The sequence below is a fragment of the Somniosus microcephalus genome, chromosome 15 (genome assembly GCF_052327205.1).
Source record: "Somniosus microcephalus isolate GS21.2 chromosome 15, FLI_Smic_1.0, whole genome shotgun sequence".
NCBI classification, from domain to species: Eukaryota; Metazoa; Chordata; class Chondrichthyes; order Squaliformes; family Somniosidae; genus Somniosus; species Somniosus microcephalus.
This window is the reverse complement of record NC_141001.1, coordinates 99,063,564-99,085,741: the sequence shown is the minus strand read 5'-3', so window position 1 is coordinate 99,085,741 and position 22,178 is coordinate 99,063,564. Positions and strand designations below refer to the sequence as shown.

At 47.6% G+C, this 22,178-nt stretch overlaps 1 protein-coding gene across 1 annotated transcript in view; it reads left to right on the top strand.

Moving 5' to 3' along the window:
- The window catches only part of LOC147107099 (protein kinase C-binding protein NELL1-like), a 974,256-nt gene that overhangs the window by 110,249 nt on the left and 841,829 nt on the right, over positions 1-22,178 (top strand). Inside the window, exon 6 of the mRNA XM_086008154.1 lies at positions 12,297-12,369. Within this exon, the coding sequence (XP_085864280.1) occupies positions 12,297-12,369 (73 nt within the window). The remainder of the gene's footprint in view (positions 1-12,296; positions 12,370-22,178) is intronic.

The following is a 22,178-nucleotide window of genomic DNA, read 5'->3' as shown; positions in this document are numbered from 1 at the left end:
GTGCATGCACGAAACCAGCACTTTCGTTGGGCCGACGTGTGAGTACCCAGCGCGTACTCACCCGTGGGGACCCGAAGTTCTGGCCCAATATTATCGTCTGCAGTGTCCTGTGAGATTTGGAACACAGGTCACCCAAAGGGTCTTCGGAGTTTAAGCATAATCAGATTCTGCTACATGCGATTGAAATAGATACAGTAGACATACAACCCGTGACAGATGAGAACAATCTAAGGCCCCACGACGGAGCGGACGGAACAAAGTGACCGGGCGGATGGATGGTGGACGGACAGGGGTCGATGAATGTTGACGCATGTCTCTGTCTGCAACAACGGTCTCTCCTTGAGCTGTCGGAGTTGTTAGGCAGGCTGCCAGCCAGCACCTCGGGGGTCGAGCCTGATCAGAGCGTTGAGCCGAATCTAGCATTTCATCCACTCTGAGGAAGCCCGTTCTCCCTAACAGCCAGCTTCTCTCTCTCTCTCTCTCTCTCTCTCTCTCTCTCTCTCTCTCTGGTATTTTTATATCTTATTTTGGTGGGCTGGATCACAGATGTGTAACATTTTTCATTCACCTCATGACTTTTATTACCAGGGCAAAGGTACTTCCTGACCATCTTATTCTCTGAGCTGGAATTCAGTTATTTCTTATCTTTTTGTGTTAAATGTTTTATTATGGTTAAGAGTGATTTGCTTCTTCGACTGACTGATTCCCTGTCTCCCTTATCAGACTTGCTATGTCTGTTTGGGAGGCCTGCTTGTTCTTGTGTTGACCTAAGGCCTCGCTCTGTTCTTATCTGATGTGATTGGAATTCTTTCTGGGCAATAAGCCAGTGGGTTCGCAGATCTATTTCCTACGGAATCATTAAGTACCTTATAACTTGCAACTTTCTTTAGGATTACATGTTTCTTACAGTCCTGTGTTGGGGCCTCAACTATTCACCATATTTATTAACGAATTAGATGATGGGATAGAGAGCCACATATCCAAGTTTGCCGATGACACAAAGATAGGTGACATTGTAAGGAGTGTAGAAGGAAGCATAAAATTACAAAGAGATATTGATAGATTAAGTGAATGGGCAAAACTGTGGGAAATGGATTTCAATGTAGGCACGGTGGCATAGTGGTTAGCACTGTTGCCTCACAGCGCCAGGGACCCGGGTTCGAATCCGGCCTCGGGCGACTGTCTGTGTGGAGTTTGCACATTCTCCCCGTGTTTGCGTGGGTTTCCTCCGGGTGCTCCGGTTTCCTCCCACAGTCCAAAGATGTGCGGGTTAGGTTGATTGGCCATGATAAAAATTGGCCCTTAGTATTAGGGGGGATTAAATACGTGGGGTTACGGGGTTACGGCTTGGGTGGGATGGTTGTCGGTGTAGGGACCGGGTTTGGATGATCAGCCATGATCTCGTTGAATGGCGGAGCAGGCTCGAAGGGCCAAATGGCCTACTCCTGCTCCTATCTTCTATGTTTCTATGTAAGTATGAGATCATCCACTTTGGACCAGAAAAGGATAGATCAGAGTGCTTTCTAAATGGTGAAAAGCTAGAAACAGTGGAGGTCCAAAGAGACTTTGGGAATCGATGTACATGGATCATTAAAAGGTCATGGACAGGCACAGAAAATAATGAAAAAGACCAATGGAATGCTGGGCTTTATATCTAGAGGACTAGAATACAAGGGGGTAGAAGTTCTGCTGCAACTATACAAGGCCCTGGTTAGATCACACCTGGAGTACTGTGTTCAATTCTGAGCACCACTCCATAGGAAGGATATATTGGCCTTGGAGGGAGTGCAGTGTAGGTTTACCAGAATGATACCCGGACTTCAAGGCTGAAATCACGTCAGAGAGATTACATAAACTAGGGTTGTATTCCTTGGAATTTAGAAGGTTAAAGGGTGATTTGATCAAAGTTTTCAAGATATTAAGGGGAACTGATGGGGTAGATAGAGAGAAACTATTTCCACTAGTTGGGGAGTCGAGGATAGGGGGACATCATCTAAAAATTAGAGCCAGACCTTTCATGAGTGAAATTAGGAAACACGTCTACACGGAAAGGATGGTAGAAGTTTGGAACACCCTTCCACAAATGTCAATTGATGCGAAGTCAGTTAATTTTAAATCTGAGCTTGATAGATTTTTGTCAACCAAAGTTATTAAGGGATGTGGGGCAAGGGCGGGTATATGGAGTTAGGTCACAGATCAGCCATGATCTCATTGAATGGCAGAACAGGCTCGAGGGGCTAAATGGCCGACTCCTGTTCCTATGTACAGCTTTGCCCTGTAAAGCGACCTAACCATGGAGTAGTAAGGAGATGAAAGACAACAACATACAGAAGTTGATGATGACGAGGCCAAACATGGGACTGATGGAATTGCCTGTACAACAAGTAGCTCCGTTCGAACAAGAACCTTTTAGTTAGATGTTTTATACGTCCATCGCTCAACAATTCTCTCCATATCTGCCTGCTACCCCTGTGATTGGGTTGAACTGCACATCAACACCCATGAAAACCACATTATTTCTCCCCAAAAACCTGAACGTACCTCTTCCCAAAAGAATTAGCAGGCCACATTCCAGTATAAGAACATAAGAAATTGGAGCGGGAGTTGGCCATATTGCCCCTCGAACCCGCTCTGCCATTGGTCACATCAACCTTCATTGGTCATAACATCTTTTATTAACCCTTTAGTGCATGGTTCAGGTGTATTTTGCCTTGGCACTGTCCCTTGGTGAAAGCATGTGGTGTGTATCTTCAGTTTCCTAATTGCTCTTTCAAAGTGTTCCCAAGTGGGTGGAGAAACAAAGTGAATGGCTGCTGGGTGTCATTGTCTTGCAGGGATAGAGGGGGCCCACTACCTCTTTGTACAAGGACGGTTCATGACTGCAGGGCACCCGAGCAAATGATCCAGAGGCTGCATGAGCCAAAGGGGGGCACGGTGGCATAGTGGTTAGCACTGTTGCCTCACAGCGCCAGGGACCCGGGTTCAAATCCAGCCTCGGGCGACTGTCTGTGTGGAGTTTGCACATTCTCCCCATGTCTGCGTGGGTTTCCTCCGGGTGCTCCGGTTTCCTCCCACAGTCCAAAGATGTGCGGGTTAGGTTGATTTGGCTATGATAAATTGACCCTTAGTGTTAGGGGATTAAATACGTGGGGTTACGGGGATAGGGTGGGATATGTGTCGGTGCAGGCTCGATGGGCCGAAATGGCCTCTATCTGCACTGTGGGGATTCTGTGATTCTGTGAATATGTTTGGACGGACATTTTCAGCAATTTTGAGTGGGGTGGCAAAGAGATTCGGTTGTGGTGTTGCGCTGGTGGTGTTCTTGCCAGCTCCTTTCAGCTCCCTGCTCTTGGGCACTCTTTCTCAGGCTGCCTGCAGATCCATGTTGAACTGACTGGTGTGTAGTAACGAGATTGTTCAATCCCTTTGTGATAGCTGACTCTTCAACATGCTGGGGTGAATTTTAACCCCCCCCCCCCCCTCCAAAACAGGTAGGGGTTGGGTGAGATGTTAAAAATCTCAAAACCTACCCCAGCCCACCCACTTCTGGGTTTAATGGAGGCAGAACGGGGGGGGGGGGGGGGCGGCAGGCAGTCTACCCGTTCCCAGGAGGCGGGTTGGCAATTTAAATATTATAATGAGGCTGGCAGGCAGCCTCAGATTTAACATGATTTGCAGGTTGAACGCTGGCCGGCCGGGTTTCCCAGGCCTTGGAGAAACCCGGCAGCTTAAGGGAGGTGAGGACAGCTTCGGGGAGAAGCTAAGTGCCTTTACAGCACTGCTTGTGGGCCAGGAGGAGCAGGGGAGCTTGCTCTCTTGCCTTGGATTGGACCCCCATCATTCTGTCTGTAGCTCACTCAGGTGGCCCTGCAGCACTGCACAGATGTGGGTTGTGGCCTGTCCCTTGGATGTTCCCAAATACAGGTCGCTTAGCACACTTCAAATGACTCTGTAAAGATCAACATCAGTGCATTTCTAAGCAGGCTCAGCAGCTGAAGAAGTCCCTCGGGATACCCCTCTGACGTAGACCGCAATCTACAGGAGTCTGCCTTGCTGGCATTCACTGTCAGGTTGCGTCTGGTGCATTGCACCTGCATTTGCTCCTCTTAATTTGTGTTCTGTGCTTCACCAATGACCATTCCCACCCCTCAACAGTGATGGTGCATGCTGCAGGAGAGGTGGTGAGACGTTTGCCTGAGGATGTGTACTGGGCTTTGTCACCTCCTCCTCCTCCTCCGTGAGCAACTGGAGGAGCAGAACAACAACAGCAATTTGTATTTATATAGCGCCTTTAACGTAGTAAAATATCCCAAGGCGCTGCACAGTAGTATAACAGGACACAAAATTTGACACCGAGCCACATAAGGAGAAATTAGGGCAGGTGACCAAAAGCTTGGTCAAAGGGGTAGGTTTTAAGGAGCACCTTAAATGAGGAAAGAGAGGCGGAGAGGTTTAGGGAGGGAATTCCAGAGCTTGGGGCCCAGGCAACAGAAGGCACAGCCACCAATGGTTGAGTGATTATTATTGGATGCTCAAGAGGGCAGAGTTAAAGCCGCTCAGATATCTCCGGGGGCTGGGGTTCGGGGCTGAAGGAGATTAGAGATAGGGAGGGGCGAGGCCGTGGAGGGATTTGAAAACAAGGATAAGAATTTTGAAATCGAGGCGTTGCTTAACTGGGAGCCAATGTAGGTCAGCAAGCACAGGGACTTGGTGCGAGTTAGGACACGGGCAGCTGAGTTTTGGATGACCTCAGGTTTACGTAGGTTAGAATGCGGGAGGCCAGCCAGGAGTGTGTTGGAATAGTCAAGTCGAGGTTAGAAAGGCATGGATGAGGGTTTCAGCAGCGGATGAGCTGAGGTAAGGGCGGAGACGGGCGATGTTTACGGAGGTGGAAATAGGCGGCCTTAGTTATGCTGCGGGTATGTGGTCGGATGCTCATTTCAGGGTCAAATATGACACCAAGGTTGCGAACAGTGTGGTTCAGCCTCAGACAGATGTTAGGGAGAGCGATGGAGTCAGTGGCTCGGGAACGGAGTTTGTGGTGGGGACCGAAAACAATGGCTTTGGTTTTCCCAATGTTTGTTTAATTGGAGAAAATTTCTGCTCATCCAGAACTGGATGTCGGACAAGCAGTCTGACAATTTAGAGACCGTGGAGGGGTCGAGAGAAGTGGTAGTGAGGTAGAGCTGGGTGTCATCAGCGTACATGTGGAAACTGGCGCTGTGTTTTCGGATGATGCCGCCAAGGGGCAGAACTTACTTTAAAATGGTTGCTGTGAGACATCCCTTGAGACATTGCTTCACCTGGCTGGACACCGAGTGTTACACTGAAATGGTGCAATGTCTTCCTTTTGTGTGAGGGAGTGAATAAGGAATGAAAAGCAAAGGTACTGGATATGAGTTTGGGGAAAACATCTAATCCACCCTCCGTCCAATTGATTTTATTGCCTCCGCACCCATAATCTTGCTTGCCCTCACCTCACTCGGGGGTCAAAGGACACCACTTTCTTGACCACACCTGCACCCCCTCCTCTGCTCATACTGCCTCCCCTGTTGTGTGCAGCCATCTCCTACAAGCAGTACAAGAGGAATAGCCACCTTTATGTGAGTATGTGAACATGCAGCACCTTCTGCTGGCATCGTACTTGATGCTTGTTACTTGCCAGATTTTATGGATGCCAAAGTCAGCACCTTGACATTACACAGCTCCAAGTAAGAACATAATCATGACTCTGCATTGAGAAACTGGTGTGCATTGTGCCAGTTTTTCGGGTGTAAAACTGCCGCAACGGTGACCAATTTAGCGGTAGTGGGACGGCCTGCGGCCAATCTGTGCAGGCGTTCAGCATACTTCTAAATTTGTTGGACCTACTTTTTTAGATGTCCTGGGTGGCCACCGGTGTTAAGCCTATGTTAATTAGGGGCCTAACGCTTGTTGGAGGACCTCTGCAAAATTTGTTTCTGATGACCAGGGCAGAAATCAGGCCTGCCCAGCTCAGTGTTCTTCAGCAGCTAGCTTCCTGTGGTGCCAGGTGGAGCAAGTGGCGGCCGCGCCCCCCCCCCCCCCCCCATCATAGACGGCTCGAAACCCTCCCCCCACCCCCCGGGACTTACCTTTTGGGCTGCGGCCAGTGAGACCCGACATTCGTGAGCTGCAGTGGGCGAGCTGCTTGTGGAGACACGACAGGCGCCAGCAGCTCGCACGCAAAATGCTAACTAAGCCCAAGGCCCAAGCTCATGCCGGCCTCTGGTCTCTTGGCTCGTGCGCGTGCTGCCTGTGCATCGCTGGGTGTGGGCCCAAAAACTGGTCTGGACAAAATTCTACCCCGTGAACTTTCGGCAAAGTTTCCTGCAATCTCCCTCGGCCGTGGTTTCACAAGCCTGCCCGATTTAAGATGTTCTCATATATTTGCGCACTTCGCTTTTGTAGGCCGTATAATTTCTTTCTTGCCACCTCCCAGGATCAGGCCACAGGCAAGACTGGATTGATGCACTTTGTTACCTCCATCCATGACGCTCTGTTTTTGACTACTGAAGGATGACCTTCTGCTTTGAATAGAGTCACCCTTTGCCATAGGGCTTCCAGCACCCGATTGATGAATGGGGCTGATCTGATCCCAACTGCTTTTCATCCAAGTCGGAAACGCACCGTGGGCAGGCACTAGCTGTGAAAACAGGAAATCTTCGCCCCTGATCTTGTGGCATTCCTAGTATGTCCTGTATTAAGCGTTGGAAGCCCTGTGAGGATTTCTAAATGGACTGATCTGCATTATCAGGCGAGACCAACCTCTTGCCCCCAAAGCGCACAGTGCCCCCTGTGCAGTGATCCCAGTGTAGCTGCACCGGGGTCATGTTATCAGCCCATAGTGTTCCAATCTTCATTTCACATTAATATTCATCGATCCTCGCAGCTGTTATACAGTTACATTTTGAAAACGCTTACTTCAACTTAAACCTTGAACTGAATCATACAGTAGATTTTCAGTAATTACAAGATGACTGCATTCATATTTTATGCGACTATTCACTTATTTTAAGTTTGCAGGTTATGTAGAAAATGTAACTTTTTTAAAAAAGATCTACCACAGTAGGTAGTGCTGTTTTTGAAACTGTGGATGTAACTCGCAGGATCTGAGTTGGCTTATTTCCCTCTTTGGGGAAAGAAAACTGCACGTTATAGCCAAATGTGAGGTGCGCTTAATTGAAAGCCTCCGAAGCCATCTGTCCCGCGTGGTCCTCTCTTATCCAGTCGTTCCTGCCTTACTTTTCATATTTGTGTAACACCTGATTTGGGTTTTGCTGTTTCACAAATTTAAATCTATGGACATCATAGGCCCGACTTTAACTTCAGTCGGAGAAGGGGGTGGGCGGAGGGTTCCTGCAGCCTTGCCCATTCTTGCTGGCGTGAGGCCTGAGCGAGCTTGAGGCCCTGCCCTCATTTGCATGTCACTCGCCGGTGGTACGAGTGCAGGAAATCGACCAGCCCCCACATTGAGCTGGTAGACAGTTGGAGCCTGTGGGTGGGCGGGGTCAGGGGAGCGATGGGGTGGGCCTCGGGTGGGCTGGCCGCAGGCTGGATTTTTTTTCTGGGCCTAGGAGGAACACTCCTGCTCCTCATGGTCCCGCCCCCCAAAAAAATGTTAATATTTCCTGGGCAGTTTTCTGAGCGGCCTCCAACAACCCCTGTTGAACAAATTCTGATGGTGTCTGGCCCGGTTTGATGCTACTGTAGCGGTTCGTGTGCATCGGCACTAAATAATCGAGTTAGACTTCGACGAACTATAAATAAGTTGTTTATTTACAGGAACAGGTTAAATACAACAGGTAAGGTAGCAAGTAAGATGGCTGACTGTAGGAGCACCGTGGTGTAGGTCTTTCCCCAGCAGGGACGCCACGAGGACTGAGTTCGCAGTCCTGTGGAGAGCGTGATGACATCATCACGTTTGTGTTGTGACGTCATCACGTTCGCGTTTCCCGCGCTTAGGGCATCACGTGATGCGCGTCGCTGGCCGTTGAGGCCGAAGTCGCGGGAGCGGGAGCTGGAGGCCAGGCTGAGCCGGTGCTTGCCGCGGGAGCGGAAGATCGCGTCGGCTGGCCGATGCGGCCGAAGACGCTAGGCCGGGCTGTGCCGGCGGCCGTCCTGGAAGGCCGAGTCGGGCCGGCAGCCGCCGCACGCACGTCACGTCGTACGTGACGTGACGTTAGGGCGCGTCTTAAAGGGGCAATGGCCCCAACAGGTAAGTTAAAAGGGCAATGGCCCCAAAGGGTAAGTTAAACATACAGTAAGGTAAGTTAAAGGGAATTATGTGTCTTTATGTAAGGTACAACCGGTGGTACTGCCACACTGATGCGCCATCAATTACTCAAAAGACTGAGGTTGAGCGAGTAACAATCAGGCTTTTATTAACTAAAGAATGAAGGTCTTGTCTCGAGTGGTCGACCCGTCCAGAATACTAAGGGACTGGGAGGTAGTCACTTATATACCTGGAATAGTGGGAGGAGTCAGCCGAGGCATGTCCAGACCTGTACCTAGTGGAATACACATACAGGCACGCGATAGGGCATCTGGGGGTTCATTGAGCTTCCCAGGCCGGTACAAGATCTCGTAATTGTAGGTGGAAAGTTCGATTCTCCACCTCAAGATCTTGTCATTTTTGATTTTGCCCCTCTGCTTGTTGTTGAACATAAAAGCAACTGAACGCTGGTCAGTGAGCAGGGTAAATCGTTTTCCGGCCAGGTAGTGCCTCCAATGACGCACAGCCTCCACAATAGCCTGGGCCTCCTTCTCGACCGCGGAGTGTCTGGTCTCCGGGCCCTGGAGGGTTCGTGAGAAGAATGCCACAGGTCTCCCCGCCTGATTAAGGGTGGCGGCCAGAGCGAAGTCGGACGCATCGCTTTCCACCTGGAAGGGGATGGACTCGTCCACTGCGTGCATGGTGGCTTTGGCAATGTCTTCCTTGATACGGTGGAAGGCTAAGCGGGCCTCTGCCGTCACGGGAAAAGAGGTGGACTTGATCAGCGGACGGGCTTTGTCTGCATAGTAGGGGACCCACTGAGCGTAGTAGGAAAAAAACCCTAGGCACCTCTTCAGAGCTTTTAGGCAGTGGGGCAGTGGGAGTTCCATAAGGGGACGCATCCGGTCCGGGTCGGGACCGATGACCCCGTGTTCCACAACACAGCCAAGGATGGCGAGGCGGTTTGTGCGGAATATGCACTTCTCCTTGTTATATGTCAGGTTCAGGAGTTGGGCGGTGCGGAGGAATTTCTCGAGGTTTGCGTCATGGTCCTGCAAGTCATGGCCGCAGATGGTCACATTATCTAGGTAAGGGAAAGTGGCCTGCAGCTCGTTTTGATCGACCATCCGGTCCATCTCCCTTTGGAAGACGGAGACCCCGTTGGTAACGCCGAAGGGAACCCTAAGGAAGTGATAGAGGCGGCCGTTTGCCTCAAAAGCAGTATACTGGCGGTCTTCAGGGCTGATGGGGAGCTGGTGGTACGCTGATTTCAGGTCAGTGGTCGAAAAGACGCGGTACTGCGCGATCTGGTTGACCATGTCAGCTATGCGGGGGAGTGGGTAGGCGTCCAGCAGGGTGTAGCGGTTTATTGTTTGGCTGTAGTCGATGACCAGGTGTTGTTTCTCGCCGGTCTTAACGACCACAACCTGGGCTCGCCAGGGGCTGGAGCTGCCCTCAATAATCCCCTCCTTCAGGAGCCGTTCCACTTCGGTTTTGATGAAAACCCTGTCCCCGGCACTGTATCGCCTGCTCTTTGTGGCGATGGGCTTACAGTCGGGGGTGAGGTTAGCAAACAGTGGGGGGGGGGGGTGACTCTGAGTGTGGAGAGGTTGCACCTGGTGCGCGGCGGGCAATTTGGAGGCTGCTGGCTGCGGACTGTGAGTGGGGGGAGGGGGCCACCGTACGCCATCGTAACGCTTTTGAGGTGGCACTGGAAATCCAACCCCAGTAGAGCGGCAGCACAGAGGTCGGGCAGGACCAGGAGTTTAAAATGATTGAATACAGTCCCGTCTACTACTAGTGTCACCACGCAGTAGCCGCCAATGTCCGCTGACTGGGACTCGGAGGCCATAGAAATCCGCTGGTGCGCAGGCAGGACTGGGAGAGAGCAACGCCGCACCGTGTCAGGGTGGATGAAGCTCTCTGTGCTCCCGGAGTCAAAAAGGCAGTTTATTGCATGGCCGTTTACCTTAACGTCCATTTTGGACCGAGCTAGTTGGTGCGGTCTCGTTTGGTCCAGCGTCACAGAGGCCAGCGTAGGGGTCGGTGTGTCACTGCGGGTATCAGATGGGGGGGGGGTTGGCGGTCTGCTGCGTCCCGGCTGGTGTCCAAGATGGCGGCGTCCATGATTCCCATGTGGCTGGAGTCGTCCAAGATGGCTGCTGCTGCGGTGGTTCGCACATGGCTGGGGAGGCCCAAGATGGCGGCCCGCACGGCCCACACGCAGCGCTGTTGGTGGCCCAAGATGGCGGCTCGCACGGCCCACACGCGGCGCTGCTGGTGTTCGGGGTGGCTTTGGCCTTGCAGACGCTGGCGTAGTGTCCCTTTTTCCCGCAGCCCGAGCAGGTCGCATTCTTCGCCGGGCAGCGCGCTCTGGGGTGTTTGGCCTGGCCACAGAAGTAGCATTTCTGGCCTTGGGATACTGCTGTCTGGCTTTGGGACACTGCTGCGGTAGTTGGGCCGTTGTTGGGCTGTGGCTGGGGTGGCACGGTGCTATGGGGCTGTCCTACCGTGTCCCAGGTTGTCGTTCCCCGCGGCGTCCACGGTGCAGAGGAGTAGGCATCCATGCCCCGGAAGGCTGCGTCCAGCGTTAGTGCGATGTCGGAGGCTTTGTCGAGGGTGAGGTCACTCTGCTCCAGCAGTCGCTGTCGGGTGTAGTTGGACCTGTGGCCCGCTACGAAGGCATCCCGGATCAGTTCCTCCGTGTACTTAGTGGGCGTTACCGCCTTACACCCACAGGCCCGGCCAAGCACGGACAGTGCTTGGAGGTATTCCTCAGTCGATTCCCCAGGTTGTTGCTTGCGACTCCCCAGAAGGTGCCTAGCGTATACTTCGTTCACAGGGCGCGTGTACTGGGTCTTGAGGAGCTGGAGGGCGGCTGTGTACGAGGTCGCGTCCCGGATGACTGAGTACACTCGGTGGTTCACCTTGGAGATCAGGACAGACAGTTTGTCCGCATCCGTTTCGACCGCAGTGGAGGCAGTCAGGAATGTCTCGAAGCACGTGAGCCAGTGAGCAAACTTGGTGGAAGCGTCCGCTTCCCGACTGTTCAGGTCCAGGCATGCTGGTGTGAGGATCTTCTCCATTATAAAAAATTTAGTTAATAAAATTGATGCGCCATCAATTACTCAAAAGACTGAGGTTGAGCGAGTAACAATCAGGCTTTTATTAACTAAAGAATGAAGGTCTTGTCTCGAGTGGTCGACCCGTCCAGAATACTAAGGGACTGGGAGGTAGTCACTTATATACCTGGAATAGTGGGAGGAGTCAGCCGAGGCATGTCCAGACCTGTACCTAGTGGAATACACATACAGGCACAGACAGGTGTAACAGTGGTTTACCACACACACTACAGTAATTTTGATTTGCAACATGCAGCACAAAGATCTGTAAGCAAAATGAAAATTTTAAAAATATATACCTTGAACAACAACTGTGGAAGATCTCAATTAACTCTCTCCAATATGTATATCAAACATCTGGAATAGACTTGAATTAAACCTGACTGATAACTGGTGATATTCATTTTATGCTTAATAACGGTATTTTGCAATAGCTTGTTAACTTTTGTTCAGTGAATGAATAAACGAGTCTGTAAAAGTTTCTCAATTAATGATTGAATCATTCACATCATCAAATGTTCATTGTGCTTTTGACACAATGATTGCACTCTGACCTTGGCACACGTTAATGAAATGTGAATGTCCCAAACCTAATTGGAACCTGATGCAGAGGCCTGCCAACTAATCGTATGTATTAATAAGGAGAGCTATAATATGGAACCTTACAATGAGTGCTAGGGTACTATATTTTGATTTTAAAAATGGACAAAAGCCTTCAATGAGGCTAATTATCGTTGCCCGACTTAACTAAACACACCATGGCAGACATTGCTCTCGTACTGTGAACCAAAATGTATTCCTGAAACGTCTGACGGTTCTCTCAGAAATTATTCCAGCCGTTTGTGAGTGACTCCAGCCACATGAATACTAATGTTTTAAATTTGTGTCACGCTGTGACTTATGCTCATTTTCCCCTAATTTATGGTTCTTTCTTTTTTTAGGGCATTCTGCAAGATGTCAAAATCATCTTGATGCCTAATGGATATATAATACAGTGCCCAAACCTTAATCGCAGTAAGTACCAAGTATGTTCCTACCATAATAATACCTGTCAGGCACGACACATTACCAAGCAAATGAACTTTGTGGAAATGCGAGTGGAGTGCAGGAAAACCAATTTCAAGTCACATGTCCTAAGCTTTGCACATAAAAAGAGTAAATATTAAAATAGGAAATCTGCAATATGTCTCTTTGAAGGGCTTTAATTGCAGTTTTATTCCTACTGAGATTTCCTGCTGTGTGTACTGAGTATATTTGGTAGAGATGCCAACTGAGCAGTTTAGTCTTAAATGTTTAATTTCTGACATTACATGTCAAGCACTACATGACCATGATTAGTGCATTCTGAATTACTATCGAATGTTTTTGTTCTTGGCATCGCCTTGGCTCAGTTGGGTAACACACTTGCCCTGCCATTCAGAAGGTTCAAGCACCCACTATGGACATGAGCTAGGCTGACGCTTGGGTGGAGTACTGAAGGAGCGCTGCATTGTTGGACATGCCTTCTTTCAGATGTGACGTTAAACCGAGAACTCGTCTGCCAGCTCAGGTGGACGTTAAAGATCCCAGGGCACTCGTTGTGAAAGGGCAGGAAGTTCTGGCCAATATTCATCCCTCCACCAGCACTGCTAAAAGCCGCTTAGTTGGTCATTTCACTCATGTGCTGTTTGAAGGACCTTGCTGTGCTCAAATTGGCTGCAGTATTTTCTTGCATGACAACAGTGACTGCGCTTCAAACATTAATTGATTGGTCTTGACGTGCCTTGGGACATTCTGAGGATGAGAGAGGCTATTATATAAATGCAAGCTTGTTCTTATCATTCCTTCCTTATAGAGTGGGTGTATTTACCCATCTGCAGATGGTTCCATTAAAAATAAAAATTGTCATTCTTGCCACCTTCTTAAAACTTGAATGTCAGTTATGTGCAGTGCCAAGCAAGATATGAACTTAGATTTTTTATTTGGATCACCGTGCTCTCATGACATCAGTGGCAGTGCTTACAGGATCAAACAAATGAGCTGAGCCACAAGGCTTGCATTTAAATAGCGCCTTTCGTGACCTTGGGATGCCCCGAAGCGATTTACAGACAATTAAGTCCTTTTGAAGTGTAGTCACTGTTGTAATGAGGTAGATCATTAATTTTACAGATATATTTTAACTGGAAATAACAAAAAATAACATAAAAGCGCACAGGACCTAAACTTGAAAATAATTAAGGGAATTGATGAGTTGAACGTGGATAGGAGAAGCAAGGGATTGTGCTCATCGGCAAAAACAAGCCAAACTTATGAAGAATTTTTTTTCCCCCGTCTAAGAGCTGCACGAAGCATATTGCCACCAAATCAAGCAAAGACTGTGAAGGGAATTTGACAGATCCTATGGTTTTGAGAAAAAATATGAAGTTGTTAGATTGGGTCCCAGAAGAGAAACTGGACTGGGATGGTCTTTTCTTATCCCCGAGTTCTTCCAGGTAATTGAAGCACTGTAAAGGCTGTGAAACATACTGTTCCAGTGCTCATCAAAGTGGCTGCAAAAGTAAAGCAGGGCTTAGTTTTTCCACGCATCATGAATTTTTACTCCAGTGATTTTTTTTCTGTTCTTTGAATCAACGTCATTGTCACAATCTGAGCTGAGATTTGGAGAGCTGGTGGGTGGGGACGGGCGCTGAGGAGAAAGAGCAACCTCCCTTGAGAAAGTAGACACTTCTACCTGCACCACAGCTCCGTACCTAGAGACAGTGGGCAGGATTTCCATTGGGCCGTGGAGGTGGGATTGGAGGCGTGTGGGGGGGTTAAAATCCCAAAATAGGGGGGCCCTAACCCGCCTCCATGCCAGTTTCAAAGGAGGCGGGTACCCGACCCGCACTGGGACCCACCTCCCCAAGGCGGGAAGGGGATTAGCGCCAATTAACTGCCTGTTAACAGGCAGTTTTTAGCCTAATCCCTATTTTGAAGCTTGACGTGTGGGATTCCCAACGGCTCCAAACCATGCCAAGTTAGCGAGTCGGGCTGAAGGGCTTGGAGGGGTTGAGATGTCCGGTGTTCAGGTGAGTGATGGGTGCATGAGCGCAGAGGTAAGTGTGTTTGGTGTGTTTAAAGAAGTTTTACTTACCTTTTACACCCTTCCTTCCTTCAGGTCTCTGGAGTCCCTCATCTCACTGGCACAGAAAGCAGAATGGCTGCGATCTGTCAAAAATTGCAGCATTCAGCTTTCTGTTCCGGAGAGATCTCTAAATCATCCTGAGAGGAAGGAATTAACTTGGAGTACAGATTGTCAGTGTTTGACAGCTTCAAACAGCTGTCAAACGCTGATACTTCATCTGTCAAGACATTTTGACAGATGAAATATCAATCTGTGACGTCACCTATTGCCGGGTGGCCCTTAATTGGCCTGCTGGGTGGGCTCAACAAGGTCAATCAAGTCAAAATCGCGTGGGTTGGCTACAACTCGATGGAGGCGGGACTACAACCCCTAAAGTTTTAGTCCCGCCTCCTACCCGACCACTCAATGAAAATCCAGCCCAGTGGCTCAGAAGTTATGGTATTGATTGTTGGCATACCGATGTTCATCTGACCTTCTCGCTCATTTTAGTGGAACCATTGGCCTATTTATTTGCACAGGTTATTGGCTCTGTTAAAATAGTGGAGAGGAATTTCAGACAAATTCACTACCCATTCACAAACCTACCAATCATGCCAACGCTCAGTGTTTTGGGGGTTACTCTGTGTGCCAGGGATGGCTGTCAGAAATGGCCATGTATTGCACCCCTTCCCCATGGCGCTGCTAATGGAAGCGATTCTGACGACTGCTTACTGTAGATGGGAATTCTGGCAAGAACAAGACTTTCCACCTAGAGGATCCAGTTTTCAGAATCACTCCCGTTAGCAACGTGATTCGACTGGGAATGGTGCTAAGGGGAAAACTACTGGAGAAATAGATGGCAATAGAGGGGATAAAAGAAGGGGGAAATGGGAAGGGAGGAAATGTCTGGCAATGAGCGGGAGAGGGCAGGGAGCAGAAGCTAGCAGTAGTGCTTTGGGGAGACGGGGGCAGAAACTGGGCATTTGGGGTGGGGAGGAAGAAGAATGCCAGAATTAACCGGAGAATGGGGTGCAAGAGTGCCGGAATGAACTGAGGAGTGGGAGTGGGTGGGGTGGGCAAGAGTACCAATAATAACTAGGGGTGGAATAGCTCCAGCTTGAACTGAGGAGTTGGAGGGGGGAAAGGAGTACCAGCTTGAATGTGGGGGTAGAGGGAGACGAGTGTGTCGGCTTAAATTGAAGGAGGAGAGGGTGTCACTCTGAAAGACTTGGACGTTTTGGGGTACAGTGTCTCTGGAATGGGTCCGGAGTGGGTAGAATGCCTCTCTGACTTGGGAGTGAGTGGGGTTGGAATTGGGAGAGTGACTGTTGCGGTAACTCTTGATGGCCTGATGTTAAACACTTGGCTTGTTTTTTTCCCCAGAAGATTAAGCATCTATTATGAAATATTAAAATATATAACCTAGACCCGATTTCATAATTTTTAATGTGAAATTGCAACATCATTTAGGAGCGTTTTCCTGAACTCTGTTGGAAACGCATTGCCAATTTTCTGCCTGCAACATTTGTACTGGCTCCTTCAAGTTTCATGTACTCAGCAACAACAAATATAGTGCCTTTAACACAGTAAATCATTTCAAGTTGCTTCACAGGAGTATTATACAACAAAATTTGACACCGAGCCACATAAGGATAAATTAGGGCAGATGGCCAAAAGCTTGTTCGAAGTGGTAGGTTTTAAGGAGCGTTTTAAAGGGGGAAAGAGAGACAGTGAGGCGGAGAGGTTTAGGGAGGAAATTCCAGAGCTTGGGGCTTCGGCAGATGAAGCCACGGTCACCAATGGTGGGCCGATTAAAATCGGGGATGCTCAAGAGGCCAGAATTAGTGGAGGATCTTGGAGGATTGTAGGGCTGAAGGAGATTGCAGAGATAGGGAGGGACGAGGCCATGGAGGGATTTGAAAACAAAGATGGCAGTTTTAAAATGGAGGCGTTCGCCCTTCCCACCCCAGTGCAAGGAAAGGAATGCTGTGCATGCCCACTGCTTAAGTTACAAAGCCCAAGTAACTGCTTGCACGTCATAAGCAGGGCCATCCTTAATTTGTCAGCTTTCTTTTTTAGGGAAATGCGATTGGGGGAGGGTGGGGGGGAGCTGTGCCAGTTAATTTGAAGCTGTTGGTCAGCATTTTCTGGTTTTGTAAGTTGACGTGTGCACACAACTTATTTTCACGGCTAGTGATTCCTAGCTTGCTAATCTGAATTGAGTGACTTAAGCTGCAAAACCAATTTTGGCTTTGACGGAAATTTCCAGCAGTCATATGGTTGAATTGGTGCCAAATCAGTCGAACATGATCTTGGAACGAAGCACCCCTTCATCTTGGGTTCAGTTATGCACCAGGCTTTGAGGTGCCCCTTGACATCTTTCCTGCTTGTTGTGGACTGAATGAGAAATGGTGGGAGCTTTGTGACTGTTGAACGAATTAGTAACTATGTGTAGTGCCAATATCCATCAGATCCTGATCTCTGGCAGTGATAAAGCAGGTCACCCAGTGCAAAATACATTTTGGGGTAAAGCAGTAAGATACAATGCACATTGATTCCAAATAAGCTTCACTACAGACAGTGTGGGGTAAGGAAGCATTGCATGCTACCAGTTTATATGCCTAAAAATATAGGGCTCTCATTCTTTGCGACTCTTAAAAGGATTTATCATTTTGTCAGCTGTGGCTCAGTTGGTAGCATCCTCGCCTCTCAGTCTCAGAAGGTTAGAACATAAGAACATAAGAAATAGGAGCAGGAGTAGGCCAATCGGCCCCTCGAGCCTGCTCCGCCATTTAATAAGATCATGGCTGATCTGATCCTAACCGCCAATCCACTATCACAGAACCATCTCCTGAATCTAACAGAATTAGACACACGAAATAGGAGCAGGATCAGGCTACACGGCCCCTGGGCCCGCTCCGCTACCCACAGGGCCATGACCGATCCGAACCTAGACTCATGTCCAAATTCCTGCCCGCTCCCCGTAACCCTTAATTCCCTTTACTTCTAGGAAACTGTCTATTTCTGTTTTAAATTTATGTAATGATGTAGCTTCTACAGCTTTTTGGGGCAGCATATTCCATGGACCTACCACCCTCTGAGTGAAGTAGTTCCTCCTCATCTCAGTTTTGAAAGAGCAGCCCCTTATTCTAAGACTATGCCCCCTAGTTCTAGTTTCACCCATCATCGGGAACATCCTCCCCGCATCCACCCGATCCAACCCCTTCACAATCTTATATGTTTCAATAAGATCGCCTCTCATTCTTCTGAACTCCAATGAGTAGAGTCCCAATCTACTCAACCTCTCCTCATATGTCCATCCCCTCATCCCCGGGATTAACCGAGTGAACCTTCTTTGTACTGACTCGAGAGCAAGTATGTCTTTTCTTAAGTATGGACACCAAAACTGTACGCAGTATTCCAGGTGCGGTCTCACCAATACCTTGTACAACTGAAGCAATACGTCCCTATTTTTATATTCTATCCCCCTAGCAATGAAAGCCAACATTCCATTGGCCTTCTTAATCACTTGCTGCACCTGCATACTAACCTTTTGAGTTTCGTGCACCAGGACCCCCAGATCCCTTTGTACTTCAGTACTTTCCAGTTTCTTGCCATTAAGATAATAACTTGCTCTACGATTTTTCCTGCCAAAGTGCATAACCTCACACTTTCCAGTATTGTATTCCATCTGCCAAATCTCTGCCCACTTACTTAGCCTGTCTATGTCCCCTTGCAGGTTTTTTATGTCCTCCTCACTCACTACTTTCCCTCCCATCTTAGTATCATCTGCAAACTTTGATATGTTACACTCGGTCCCCTCCTCCAAATCGTTAATATAGATTGTAAAGAGTTGGGGACCCAGCACTGACCCCTGCGGAACACCACTAGTTACTGATTGCCATTCTGAGAATGAACCATTTATCCCAACTCTCTGCCTTCTGTTAGATAGCCAATCCTCTATCCATGCCAGAATATTACCCCCAATCCTGTGATTTTTTTATCTTAAGCAATAATCTTTTGTGTGGCACCTTGTCAAATGCCTTTTGGAAGCCTAAATACACTACGTCCACTGGTTCCCCTTTATCCACCCTATATGTTACTTCCTCAAAGAGCTCCAGCAAATTTGTCAAACATGACTTCTCCTTCATAAAACCATGCTGACTTTGTCCTATTAAATTATGATTATCCAAATGTCCTGTTACTGTCTCCTTAATAATGGACTCCAAAATTTTACCTACCACAGATGTTAGGCTAACCGGTCTATAGTTTCCAGCCTTCTGTCTACTGCCCTTTTTAAATAAGGGTGTTACATTAGCAGTTTTCCAGTCTGCCGGGACCTTTGCTGAGTCCAGGGAGTTTTGGAAAATTATTACCAATGCATCCACAATCCCTACTGCCACTTCCCTCAAGACCCTAGGATGTAAGCCATCAGGTCCAGGTGATTTATCCGCCTTGAGTCCCATTATTTTACCGAGTATCACTTCCTTAGTGATTTTGATCCTGTTTAGCTCCTCCCCCCCCTTTAGCCCCCTGTTTGTCCAGTGTTGGGATATTCTTAGTGTCTTCTACTGTAAAGACTGAGATAAAATATTCATTCAGTGTTTTTGCCATCTCCATATTTCCCACCATTAATTTCCCGGTCTCATCCTCTAAGGGACCAACATTTACTTTAGCCACCCTTTTTCTTTTTATATAACTATAAAAACTCTTACTATCTGTTTTTATATTTTTTGCTAATTTACTTTCATAATCTATCTTCCCTTTCTTAATCAATCTTTTTGTTATTTTTTGCTGTCTTTTAAAGTTTTCCCAATCCTCTATCCTCCCACTAGATTTGGCTACCTTATATGCCCTTGTTTTTAGTCGAATACTATCCTTAATTTCTTTACTTAGCCACGGATGGCTGTCTTTTCTTTTACACCCTTTTCTTCTCAGTGGAATATTTTTTTTTTGGAAGTTGTAAAATAACTCCTTAAATGTACACCACTGATCATGTATCGTCTTACCCTTTAATCTATTTTCCCAATCCACTCTACTCAATTCCGCTCTCGTACCGTCATCGTCTCCTTTATTCAAGCTTAGCACGCTTGTTTGAGATCCAACCTTCTCACCCTCTAATTGAATATGGAATTCAACCATGTTATGGTCACTCATTCCAAGGGGCTCCTTTACTAGGACATTTTTAATTAATCCTGTCTCGTTACACAGGACCAGATCTAAGGTTGCTTGCCCCCTGGTCGGTTCAGTTACATACTGCTCAAGAAACCCATCCCTAATACACTCAATGAACTCATCCTCAAGGCAGCCCTGCCCAATTTGATTTGTCCAATTAATATGATAGTTAAAATCCCCCATAATTATAGATGTTCCCTTATTACAAGCCTCAACTATTTCCTGATTGATACTCCGTCCAACAGAGTTGCCACTGTTCGGAGGCCTATAGACTACGCCCACTAGTGTTTTTTTCCCCTTATTATTCCTTGCCTCCACCCAAACTGTTTCATTATCCTGATCTTTTGACCCAATATCATTTCTCTGTATTACAGTGATTCCTTCCTTTATTAACATAGCCACCCCACCTCCCCTTCCTTCCTGCCTGTCCTTCCTGATCGTTAAATAACCTGGTATGTTTAATTCCCAGGCATTGTCACCCTGCAGCCATGTTTCTGCAATGGCCACAAGATCATACCCATATGTAGTTATTTGTGCCATTAACTCGTCTATTTTGTTACGAATGCTACGTGCATTCAGATAGAGAACTTTCAAATATGTTTTGTGACACTTAGTTCCTGCTTTTGCCCTTTTTATTACTTTACCTTTTACTCCATACCTTCTGCCCCTTCCTGACATGCTCTGGTTTTTAATTCCCCCACTGCTACCTAAGTCTATGACCTTCTCTGTTGTCATTTTTATTATTTGCTCTCTAGGAACCTGCCCCCCACTAATTAGTTTAAAGCCCTCTCTACAGCCCTAGTTATATGATCCGCCAGGACTCTAGTCCCAGCACTGGCCAAGTGAAGCCCGTCCCAACGGAACAGCTCCCTCCTGCCCCAGTACTGGTGCCAGTGTCCCAGGAAGCAAAACCCATTTCTCCCACACCAGTCTTTGAGCCACGCATTTAACTCTCTAATTTTATTTGTTCAAGACCCGCTCCAGGGACTCGAGCACAGAAATCTAGGCTGACACTCCAGTGCAGTGCTGAGGGAGTGCTGCACTGTCGGAGGTGCCGTCTTTCGGATTAGATGTTAAACTGCGGCCCCGTCTGCTCTCTCAGTTGGGCATAACAGATCCCATGGCACTATTTCGAAGAAGAGCAGGGGAGTTATCCCCGGTGTCTTGGCCAATATTTATCCCTGAATCAACATGATTAAAACAGATTATCTGGTCATTATCACATTGCTGTTTGTGGGAGCTTGTTGTGTGCAAATTGGCAGCCGCATTTCCTACATTACAACAGTGACTACACTTCAAAAAGTACTTCATTGGCTGCAAAGTGCTTTGGGACGTCCGGTGGTCGTGAAAGGTGCTATATAAATGCAGGTCTTTCCTTTTATAAGACTTCCCTCTGATCAGTTATTTTATACTAGAATATAATAATTAAGGAACAATGGAGTGCCATGTGTTCTGACTTTCAAAACAAGATCACTGAAGGACACTACCAAAAGCTGTCTGTCCGTTTTAGGAAGCAGTCTTCAGGTTGGTCGCGCAGTACCTGCAAAATTGGTCGTGCTTTGAAGATTTCTGCATTTTTATTTCTAACTGTCTTTCCTCTCCAATAACTATGCAGCCCTTGACTTGTTTGATTCAAATGATTGTGACATTACACAGCCATTATGACTGTCAACGTATCTTTGGTTAAATTCCACTCTCCTTACTCCACCGCTTAAACTTAAAATACCTTTCAATCAGCTAGCATCCAGTAGTCAAACTGAGTGTGATTGATGTTTTCTGAATGCTCAAAGTAAAGTGAAGAAAGTGTACCAATCATGATGACATAATAGTCCTCTAACCTAATGCCTCTTGCAGCAATTCAAGCTGCCATCATTAGGGTGTCTGCATCAGGATTTGACAGCAACTTTTTTGATTAAGTGGGAAGATCAATAAGAATGTAGTGTGTATTTTTAAAAAAAATCATAGAATATTACAGCACAGAAGAAGGCCATTCGGCACATCATGCTTGTAATGGCTCTCTGAAAGAGCTATCTGATTGCTCCCATTCCCTTGCTCTTTCCTGCAAATTTTTCCTTTTTAAGTGTATTTCCAATTCCCTATTGAACCTGCTTCCACCACCCTTTCAGGCAGTGCATTCCAGATCATAACCACTCGCTGAGTTTAAGAAAAGTTCTCCTCTCCTACCTGGCTTTTTTGCCAATGATCTTAAATCTGTGTCCTCTGGTTACTGACCCTCCTGCCAATGGAAGCAATTTCTTGTTATTTACTCTTACTCTTATCAAAATCCTATAGGATTTTGAACACCTTTGTTAAATCTCCTCTTAGCCTCCTTTGCTCCAAGGAGAATAATCCCAGCTGCCCTTGTCTCTCCAGATAACTGAAGTCTTTCATCTCTGGCGCCATTCTAGTAAATCTGCTCTGCACCTTTTCCAAGGCCTTGTCATCCTTTCTAAAGTGTGGTGCCCAGAATTGGACACGATACTCTAGCCGAGGTCGAACCAGTGATTTATCTTTTATTCTATTTCTTTTCCCTTTCCCCACATATACGCTGTCCTTGGTGGGGAGG